Genomic DNA, 11,307 nt, shown 5'->3' with positions numbered 1-11,307 from the left:
CAGCTGACTCTCAGTCTTGTAGACATCCAAAGTCTCAATAAACATGTCCATCAAAGCCTCATCAGCTAAGTTTGAACTAATTGGATCAGATTAACAATAAAACTAAGGATATTTCCTCTTTATAGTTTTTATTTTATATAAGTTAGTTTTCCAAGTTCCCCAAATTTTTTCAGTTTTAACTTTTCTTAAAAGTCCAGTTTTTATTTCTGTTTTAGTTAACTGAAATGGTTTTTCACATGTACATTTATTTTTTTTAGTTTAGTTTTAGCTAACTAAAATAACCTTGACTGAAAGAACAAAAAAGGAGATTTAAAGACAAGGCGTGGTGAGCATAAAGCTCATATAAACTATTCAAACTTCAAAATTCAAACTGGCATAATATTATGACAAGCAGAACAGACTTGCCTATTTTTGTATACAGTATATGATTATTTCCACTTTAATAATTGAATTATGTCTTCTTTTACTTTGATATGTGATAAATCTAGATTTGTTTTTTCATCTTCTAGGTCACTTTATATTGTCACACCTTGTGACAGTACCTCGTCACAGGTGTTGTTTGATTGTTACCCAGAGCTGGTATTTAAACCTGACTGACTGTATTTTTTTACGAAGACTCAGAGTTTCTGCACGTTGGTCTGTTTTTAAACTTGTTATATTATATTGCCAAAAGGCAGAGTGCCTCAGTAAGCCTTCTTTGATACTGAGTTGTGTGTACAGCAATAACTGAGATATTTATGTGTACGAAGTGTAAACACTGGCAGTGAAAGGTGGGTCATTTCCATCTTGCAGGATATTTGACTGCAGAACTTGATTAAAATCATCATTGTAGTCTGAGATGAATTCAACCAATCTTTACGTTTGCCTTAGAAATAACAATATCACATCATTCCACATTTGAAGCTTTGGTCTGATTTTGATTATGTGAGATAGGCTTTCTGGCATGGTTAATGCCAACTTCATTATGTGTAAATATAATTGGTAACTGTGATGGCTCTCTGCCTTTGTCAGGGCCTGTTGTGTTTTCCCTGTTTGTTCCTCTGTGTTGTCTTGCAGGTTCCTGGTAGGCGGACTTAATTAGTGCAACTGAGAGCACCTTGCCGATCGTTTACGAGCCGGCTCAGCATTCACTTTCTCTCCGTTCATGCAGCACTATGTTATTTGTTTGGTTGGGTTCAGTCTGGCTATTTTAGGTTTTACCCTACACAACACCACACAGCGAATGTTAGATCGTTCATCTAAACAATGAAACAAAAGCAAAATTAACACACATCATAAAGATAATTACAGTTTTTGCTTTGCTTGATTAATAAATTGGTAAACTTTGGTTATTTAGTTGTGTCTCACTCATTATTTGTCCTGGGTCTTGACAAATGGCCATGACAAATGTGGAGGCTTGTCCAGGAGTCGAACCTGGGCCCTCTCTAATTGTAAAGCCAAAATCTGTTGAGAAAAGTCTACTTTGCAGTGAATAATATTAAAATTAGGATTGAGTATTTGACTTTTACTGCTATTCCAAGAGAAAGAAAATAAATTTCAAATGAGACCACATTTTAAAGTTTAAAATTTGTTTATATTAGGGTGCTCTTTTGATATACTGCATCTGTAGATATCAATAGCTTTTGTTTCCATGGCTATTTCAACCTCAGTGTTATTTTTAGAAACTATGGCGAACAAAGAGGTTGAGCATTTTGGAAACAGTATGAATTTGCCTCCCAAAATAGAAGTCTTTCTATGTTTTGAGACATATTAGTTGTCAAAAACTCCAAACATTTCTAATGTCTAATGTTCTAATGTCCTTAGAAAACATGTTTCACTGCAACACCAGCTGACTTTCTGACACTTAAAGTAAGTGAACCATTCTCAGTTTTATTAAAAAAACAATCCAAGTTTGTCCTTTTCCTACTATAACAGGTAGAATCTCTGCTCTTAAAAAGGCCCTAACAATTTGCAACCCCACACCTGCCTATAGATGTAAAATATAACATTTATGTGGTATCCAATCAGATTAAATGCAATTTGTAGTTGTGTAACTTTTTGAATATTCTTGCTGTGACACAGGAAACATCTGAAAGCTGAAGGTACTGAGTATTAATCAACATAATGAGTAACATGACCAGGTAGATGTATCAGATTACAGGCAGCTTTTGCTTTGATATTTGCAGTGCATGTGGTTGAATGTAACATTTCTAAATACAACTTTTAGTAATGCTTGAATCATAGTTCCACATGTGGAAGATATATCTGTCTGTGTGTGCCCTACTGCAGACCACTGGTGTGTCTGACCAAACAATCAGAAACAGACTTCATGAGGGTGGCCTGAGGGCCTGACATCTTCTAGTGGGCCCTGTGCTCTCTGCCTGGAGCCGATTGGCATTTCCCATAGGATACTAGAACTGGCAGGTCCACCACTGGCACCCTGTGCTCTTCACAGATGAGAGCAGGTTCGCCCTGAGCACATGGGGACATTATATTTCAATCCATCCAACACCACCAGGTTGCACCTCAGACTGTCCAGGAGCTCAGTGATGCCCTGGTCCAGATCTGGGAGATCACCCAGGACGCCATCTGTCATCTCATTAGGAGCATGCCCCATCTTTGTCAGACATGCATACAAACATGTGGGGGCCAAACAAACTACCGAGTACCAATTTGAGATTTTCTGCAAAATGGACTAGCCTGCTGCATAATTTTTTTCACTTTGATTTTTGGGGTATCTTTGAATTCAGCCCTCTGTAGGTTGATAATTTTCATTCCCATTACCCACACATTACCCAGTCCATATCAGTACAGATATCCAACATGATTTTTTTCCCATTGAGATCTGACATGTTTTCAAAATGTTCCTTTAATTTTCTTTTGACTAGAAGTGTTTTAAATTCCATGCATGAAGTGTGGCACAGAGTTGGTAGCACGTCTTACCTATTATTTTAATGTAAAATGAATGAAACAGAACAATTTAACATGAATATGATTTAATGACAAGCAACCATAGAACTAGAGAGTTTATTACCATCTACATGTTTAGTTTACCAGATTTTATGTTCTACATTTTTTTTTAGACAATTACAAAAATAGCTTAAATCTTTTACAACCAAATACCCAACCAAAAACAACAACATTCTCACAAAGCTAAGCTAACACTGTGGTAAAGGATTTGCTAAAACATTAAACTCTATCCAGACAATGCTGCCGTTTACTCTTTAAGCCATGAAAATGACACTGATAGAATCTGCAAAAGAAATAAACACACATGATGTGCGGCAGATAACCATCAGCTTTCCCAATGAAACCAAGTCTAAACCTGCAGTTAAAACCATCCTACTTTCAGCATAACCACAGCTTCAACACACATTTTATCATGATTCCCAAAGAAAGTTCGTTTTAGCTTAATGACATTCAATGCAGTTTAAGTTTAAAACATTTGGTGGCCTAATGTGTCAAAACCTGAACTAAGCTAAGAATATCCTACTCATCATTATTCTACGGATGCAGAAATTGCTCTGCATGCTTTAAGTGATGCAACTTTGCGGGCATAACATAAAAGTGTTTTTGCAAAATGATGATTAAAAGAAGATGGTATGAGGTTTATTACAGCTTCTCATTTGAGGTTTAAACAGGAAATATTCTGCAGGGACAGTGGTTAACAAATTTATTAAACCACCATCCAGTGTAAGGTTCAAGCAGCTGCCCTAAATTAACAGTATTGGTAATTACCAAAAGAACTTTTTTTTAAACGTTTCTGTAATGGTTAATCCACCAGCATGTGCAAGCTCTTTCATCAAAATGATATTCTTAATACTAAAATAAAATGACTGCTATACTGTTGTACTTGATTAATTTCTGACCTCTCAGAGAAGTTCAGTGTGTTGGCTCAAATTTGGGTATAAAAACGTAATTTCAGTTTGTTATTTGCCTGATAAGTAACACATTATTTTTAAAGTTTTAAACTGTTTTTTGACAAATTTGTAAAAAAAATTTTTTCTTGTTTTTGTGACAGGTGGTCGAATAAATGTAAGCACTGGATATGCAGCCCACACCATACTCGAACATGAGCCTGATTATGGAACCAAGATTATTCTAAGTACAAGTAAGTCAGCATTACAAGTGTACTGTCCTAATATAAAGCCCATTTGAAATATTACAGTATTTGTTTAGCAGCCCCTCTGGTGATGGGTTAATTGTACTGAAGACAACTAACCAGTGTAGCCTGTACAAGATTGCTAGTCAGACATGATTCACCTGAAAATGTATTTTGCCTCTCAGTCCTGTGAATAGTGTCCAAATATTTGAAAATATTACACCTGAACAAACAGCACAATTTCCTTTTCCATGTGTTTCACAATTCTTTAAAAAGCATGCATTTGTGCATGTGTGTGTTTGATTTAAACAGTACATAAAAGTATTTAAGCACCAAGAAATGAGACAGTCTGAGGAAAAAAGTATCACAAAGACCACAACAAACCAGTAAAAGTCATCTGACTGTAAAGACTTTGATAACCGAAAGAAAGAACACACAAAACGCAAAATAGCTGACAGTGATGAACCACTGTGCTGAGGTGCTGATGAATAAAAAGGAAACTATCCCAAAGAAGCAACTGTTGTGTGTATGTTTGATTAAAAATATTATACTTTAGTATGTTAGTCCTGCCTTTCATGACTAATATTGATTCAAAGCTATCTAACAAACAACACACATTTAAGTCAGCAGCAAGCAAGTCTACTGCTGCCCAGGAAAAAAACTGGCAGCAGTAATTAAACATCTTTTTTTCCTTTCTGTGATTAAAATATAACAATCAGTCAAAATGTATCAAGATTGGCAATCATTTGTCAAGCAACTGAACACTGATTTATATGAATACTGTTGATGGTTCCTTCAAATCTGACCTTAAAGTTTCACTGACCTTAAAGTTTCACTATTTCACAAACATGGCGATGCACAGGAATGCAAAAATGAGACTGGCGATAGGTGAAAATATACCAAAAATAAAACAAAACAGCACGGAAGTCACCATAAATGTAAGCCATAAAGATGTGGACTCTCTGACATTTCAGAGTGGCTTGTTCTTAAAAAAAAAAAAAAAAAAAAAAAAAAATCTTACTGCAGGTAAAAATGAATGCACTTTGAGGTTTCAATGAGGGACCACAAGTCATACAAGCTGATAGGATGTTATACAAAACTGTTATGATCATGCATTTAGTGAAAACTTTTACAAAAGATTAATTTAAGAGATCACCATAACATGTTCAAACTATCTGCACAGTAAATCCTTCCTTATGTGCCAGTGACATCATTGACTCTCAAAAAACCTCAAGCCTTTATAAAACATCATCAGAAACAGGTTCATCTTTCCCTCTGAGGTGAATGTGGAAGCACAATGTCTGCGCCTTCTTGGAGAGATTCCATATCGGAGGATGCGAGAGTTCGGTTTGACGCAGAGGCGTTACATGGCCAGCTCTGCTTCATAAAAGCCAATCAGGCCCTTGTGATTTCTGCGTGTCTACATGTCCTTACTCCACCGGGCCCGGCGCCCTTTCAGGGCTGAGAGAGACGCTTGCGTTTGAGCTTCTTCCTTGCCATTTCCTCCTTTTAAAACAAAAACAGAGAGAGGACAAGAGAGTACTGACACACTCTTCCATCCGCCAACACAATAATGTCCATCCGTCCAAACATCCATCCATCCCGTGAGAATGGATGAGTGCGCACACGATAATCAGGCAACAAGTCAGACTTTGTTAGTTAGGCACTCCTTTACTCCAACACTGGCATCTGGACTGTCCTTCAAACTAAGAGTCTCACGGCCACTTCACGTCTGCCTCTTCAAAAGCTGCTTTCACAACAACACTGGATCTCGAGTTTAAAAAAATTATAATACTGTAGACTCAAAAATATTCTTGTTCTCAAAGTCTCAATATATTATATAATAGGATCTTATAAAAAAAGGAAAAAAAAGGGAGTGGGTTGTTGGCATAGTATTCTGTTGCAATATATACCACATCAATATATACAGATTCCATGCTGCTGGTTAGTAATCACTGCAAAAAAAAGAAGAAAAATAAACACTGATTAGCACCAAAGCATTCTATTAAAATGAGCAAACAAGCACTGACTTCAGATATTCATGCAGTGCAATTACAAAGTCAAACACACACATACACAAACTGTCATATACTTACAAAATGCTCCTGTGTCAAATAAGCCAATACATATAAATTCAATTAATACTAAGCATATGCTTTGACTTTGTTAGCCGTTCCCTGAGAGCACTCTGTGCTGTATTAAAATCACTTGCACATGATTTCATTGGTTAATAAGATGATAACAAAAACATATTAGACATCTTAACACTCACCTTGTGCCAGCAGCCTGGTATGGGTAGCCCATCACGTCCCTGTAAGGTGAAAACAGAAGTGGAAAGTTAAAAAAAAAGCCTGAAAATGTCCAGTGATGAATGCTAAGCCACAGCTGTAACGTCTGCATGCTGCAGATTTTAATGTCAGTGATAAATGATGACAAACAAATTGACTGTTGCTGTGATTTGATGCTAGTTACATAAAACTGAACTGAGTGAATTCTGTTGGTGAGCTCTCCCTGTCAGCCAAATGATTTAGATTAAAAAGCAAAACCTTAGTTTTAAAATGTCAATGGATATTTTTTGTACATACTTGACAATGTGGCCTAGCTGTTAAATGTACACTATATGGACAAAAGTATTGGGACACAACTCTTAATCTTTAAATTCACGTGTTTTTAGTCCCATTGCCACAGGTGTGTGGTATTATTGCAAAGTGGAAGGATTTATGATCCACAGCAACTCAATCATGAAGTGGCAGACCACGTAAAGTTACAGAACAGGGTTGTTGAGGCGCACTGAGTGCAAAAAAAAGTCCCCAACGCTCTGCTGACTCAATAACTGCAGAGTTCCAAACTTCTTCTGGCATTAACATCAGCACAAAAACTGTGTGCCAGGAGCTTCACAGCATGGGTTTCCATGGTTGAGCGGATCCTGTAGGTGTAATGTGTAGGTGGCCCAGTGATTCTGTCCACATAGTGTATATGCCAGATGTTTCCTTCTGTTATTAGTCTTCCAGCAAAGCTATGCTGACCAGCTACACATATATTGTAAGGGCTGTATCATCTGTCTCATGTTACTTACTGTCAACATTTACCAAAACGTTAACCTTTCTCTATGTATGGCTCTCTTTGTGCATGCTCATTTGTAACTGTGGAAACCTCTTAGTTTCTTGATCTCACATGATTTGTTTCTTTTTTGTTTTCTTCTTTACCAGCAAGTATAATGACACATTTCTGGAACTTGGTATCGTGTGTATTTTTTCACAAATTTACAGCAAGATGTTCTTTGGTTTGATCAGGCATAGACAGTTTACGATGACACTTTCACTGTTTATTATCTGTGAATGCCTCTCTTTATTATCACTGAACTAGACCTACATGAATGATGTGTTGGATAATGTCAGTGTATGCAATCCAGAGTTTGAACCAAATGGAAAAAAACAAAATGAAATAGTTAAATAGTGAATACCAGCAGTATATGCATCATTAGTAGTGATCAGAGAGAAGTGGAGAAAAGAAGAAAAGATACTATACCACAGGACAGGGGCCCTCGGGGCCAGAAGGAGGAAGAGGAGGAGTTGGAGGGGAAGAAAGCACTGCCTTCACAGACAGCTCTTTAGACTCATCACACCCCTGTCAGCAAGAGCCAGTTACACATTTAAAGCACTGAAGAACCAATTTAGAAAAGCAGAGAAAGGGTGAAACAGAGATAAGATGAATCCTAAGTGTTTTTAAACCAAAAAGCTAAAGGAAAGTGGGAGTAAGTACATCAGCACTGTTACAGAGGCTTTGCGTGTACATATGTGTGGAGGTGGCATACCACAGGACAAGGCTGGTCCAGACCCGGAGGGCCTTGTTCTCCCTTCTGGCCCTTCAGACCTCTCTTCCCAACTGTTCCTCTGTCACCCTGGAAATGATAGGGCCAAGTTAAACACATTCATACGATCATCACCTGCAGTTAACTGAAGATACAGCTGATTTAGGCTTTGGAAATAGCAGAGTTAAAGTTTAAGAAAAGTCAGTTACTAATGTTGCTATGCCAAAAGACTAATATTATGCATGGGTATAAAATGTGAATGAAAACGCGATAACCTGGACGAGACTGTGCTGTTTTAAATATTTTGTCAGTATTCTGTTTGGACTTACCTTGTCTCCTTTATCCCCTCGATCACCTTTCTCTCCCCTCAGGCCTGGGAAACCCTGGACATAAGACCACAAGTCAGGAGGGAACTTATTACCGAATATGGGCTAAACTATAATTCAAAATGGCAACATGTATACTCTTAGTAAGAAACTCACATCTAGTCCAGGCTCCCCTGGTCTTCCCTAAGTACACACATTCAGAAAGATTTTTTTGATTATTAATAAAACCTACACAGTGAAAATGAGTTTTATTATCATTTATGGAGGATATTGTGTTCTTACTTTTTCTCCCTTGGCACCTGGAAGGCCCACTAATCCTGGAGACCCAGGTGGACCTTGGAGGCCATCTGATCCCTGCAGTTAAAGCAGACAGTCATCACTGCATCATGTCCAGGTCTTGAGCCATGGCAAACATGAAGTTTTCAATACTTATTATGGTAATAATAGGGGACCAGTTGTCACTTACTCTGAATCCAGGAGGACCAGCGTCCCCCTTCTCTCCCTTAATCCCCACTCCTGGCTCACCCTGCATTACAACACAGTCACAATGAGTACCCGACAACGTGTCACACAGCCTCCACCACATACAGATAAATGACCTTGCAGTCTTACCTTAGGACCAGGCATTCCATGCAGTCCCTGAAAGAGATTGTGTGATGTGAATCTGTGAAACAACAGACTTGACTGGACTCGTTTTACCTGAAATGCTGTAAGTTATGCTGTAAGTACTCACCATGGATCCAGGGTGCCCGGGTACTCCTGGTGGTCCTGGTGGGCCAGGTGGGCCTGGCTGGGAAATCATCTGAACCTGAGCAACAACGAAAAAGTGAAGTCAGGAAAAGGAAGCATATAAATGAAGTCATGAGCAAAAGTGATTGAGAGCTACCACTATTTAGTTATATATAACTGACTGCTTGGAGTGGCAGTAATCTGTAATCAGCTTAAGTGTTTTCACATATTTCATACTAACCAGGTTGTCATCCAGTCTGCAGTCGCCTTTTTCTCCTTTGTGTCCATCCATACCCTGACCCACAAAGAGCAGATTAACATTCAGCTGTGTTTAAACTCGTCACCATTTGTGTAATCAGTGAAACTGAGTCACTGTTGCTACTTACAGTAGGCCCAGAAAGACCCATCTCTCCCTTCTCTCCTCTCATCCCAGGAGATCCTATCTCCCCCATGTCACCTTTGGGTCCCTACAGGTGAAGTAGAGACTAATGAGACACATGATGCTAAACCTCACAGTGAGTAAAAGTAGTGAAAAGGAAAACAACATGAGCCTGGACGTAATATATTCTGTCTGTCGTTATACCTTCTCCCCATCAACTCCTGCTGGTCCAGGTAAACCGAGCTCACCCTGGTGCAGGACAAAAAGAGGAAGGAGTCACTCACTGGACAAACATATTTGACGTTAACATTCCATAAAATCAGTTTTAGGATATTTTGGGTTCATCAAACAATCAATATCAGCCAATCGCAGCTGTATGCCTCACCTTTTCCCCTGGAGGTCCTGGAGGTCCCGGTGGTCCAGGTGGCCCCTGGAGAAAAAGACAGAATAAAAGAAATGGGCGCAAAAGCTTTGTTACATGACCAGTGTTAGACTAAGTTAATCTTGCAGCAACTGATTTTCTGGTTCAGCTAATTATAGCCAGTCACTGACTTTGCGTGCCACTTGTTGTTGGGCAGGCGGGTTTTTAGGGGTTCTTGTGCTAACCACAGCTGCCCCTTTGGGTGCAAATAATTTTCTCATGAGAGCTGTGAGAGTGAACTCACCCCGTTCAAACAAAGACCTAAAGGCAGCCATAAAGCTGTGGGGAGCCAAAGAGGGCTTTCTTTTACAAATAGTCATATGCTTCATATAAAAATGTGACACTGTAACAGCTTTAATTAGATCTGCAATTTTCAGATCGTCACAGACACATTGTAGATATTTTATCCGTTGACTTTCACTGTTTATCACAGTGAGGCTGGTAACTCAGCCTGAATGCTGAACACAGAACACTATATTTCACAATGTGGGCCTGACAGCAAACAAATCCAAAACCTTCTTTCATTCCTTTTTGCTGATCACAACCAATTAGAAGCAATTTTTATCTCACAGAGATTGTAAAACAGCCCTAAATGTGGTTTTTCAATACACAATAGCCTGGCATGGCCCTCTGTGATTGTTTCAATGATGGAGAACACATTCATGTGACTTTATGTAACCCTAATGATGAATGAAGTATAGCGTGCATATATGTAATAGCCCATGCAGTCTGCTGTTCTGCTTTGAGTGATAGCTCTTGTAAATCACTCCCCTTAATCTCTACATTCACATTGTTACACTTGTTATTTCTCCTCGTAAAGACTTCGGTCATCTTGAAGTAATAAAAGAGAAAAAAAAAACACGTCGCCTCCCAGAGGTGTACAATTCTTTTTCCAGTTCCTTGGAATCCCGATCCTTCCAAACTTGTTGTTCGTTCTCTGTTTTTAAGCCATGGAAACCCATAGATGTTTACAAGCAACTATTTGATCCGAGATATTCCATCATCGGAAAGTGAAGGCTATTCATGGAAATAAATACATAAAAAAGCTGCAAAATGACTGACAGTGACAAACAACCCATTTTAACATTGTTTTAAACCAAATTCATCATCGCCTAACATTTCATAACAGATGCACAAAACGCTGCTTTTCACACAAACAAGCGAATGGATCAACACACAAGGTGGGTGGCCACTGAGCGTTACCTGCTCCGTGGACCCTGCGTGTGAAAATGTGCCGACTGATCCGCACTGGCAAAGAGCTTCTGATAAGATCTCCAATCGCTTTGTAATTTTCTTACACTGCTTGTCTGCAGCTTTGCATTCAGGAGCCCATTTCGGATCAGCTCCAAGGGGACCTGGTTCATTACAGTTTTTAAACGCTCCACTGCGTAAAGAGCCGTCTGCCAGCAGAAGCCCGTACCACAGTAGGATCAAAGAGGCTCGTGTGTGAAGAGAGGGATGTGAGACTGTGGCGACAATGAGGTGTTCCCTTCCCATCCATTCCAATGCATACCTGTTGTGTATTAACTGAGTTATGTGGCGCAATACTAACACAAAGCA

General features: G+C 38.9%; 1 protein-coding gene across 2 annotated transcripts in view; it reads right to left on the bottom strand.

The window, feature by feature from the left end:
- Positions 1–2,991: 2,991 nt before the first annotated feature.
- The window catches only part of col23a1b (collagen type XXIII alpha 1 chain b), a 127,652-nt gene continuing 119,336 nt past the window's right edge, over positions 2,992–11,307 (bottom strand). The window contains exons 18-30 of one of the 2 annotated variants that reach the window (XM_030740257.1): positions 9,712–9,756; positions 9,531–9,575; positions 9,334–9,414; positions 9,189–9,242; positions 8,952–9,026; positions 8,831–8,857; positions 8,685–8,744; positions 8,501–8,572; positions 8,375–8,401; positions 8,222–8,275; positions 7,896–7,982; positions 6,354–6,392; positions 2,992–6,036 (exon numbers count right to left, since the gene is read on the bottom strand). In XM_030740257.1, coding sequence (XP_030596117.1) covers positions 6,034–6,036; positions 6,354–6,392; positions 7,896–7,982; positions 8,222–8,275; positions 8,375–8,401; positions 8,501–8,572; positions 8,685–8,744; positions 8,831–8,857; positions 8,952–9,026; positions 9,189–9,242; positions 9,334–9,414; positions 9,531–9,575; positions 9,712–9,756 — 669 coding nt within the window. In that variant the 3' untranslated portion in view covers positions 2,992–6,033. The remainder of the gene's footprint in view (positions 6,037–6,353; positions 6,393–7,895; positions 7,983–8,221; positions 8,276–8,374; positions 8,402–8,500; positions 8,573–8,684; positions 8,745–8,830; positions 8,858–8,951; positions 9,027–9,188; positions 9,243–9,333; positions 9,415–9,530; positions 9,576–9,711; positions 9,757–11,307) is intronic. The other variant, XM_030740256.1, reaches the window with a different exon arrangement.

The sequence above is a fragment of the Archocentrus centrarchus genome, chromosome 10, assembly GCF_007364275.1.
Source record: "Archocentrus centrarchus isolate MPI-CPG fArcCen1 chromosome 10, fArcCen1, whole genome shotgun sequence".
Taxonomy (NCBI): domain Eukaryota; kingdom Metazoa; phylum Chordata; class Actinopteri; order Cichliformes; family Cichlidae; genus Archocentrus; species Archocentrus centrarchus.
Note: the sequence above shows the minus strand (reverse complement) of the source record. Positions and strands in the feature narration are given on the sequence as shown.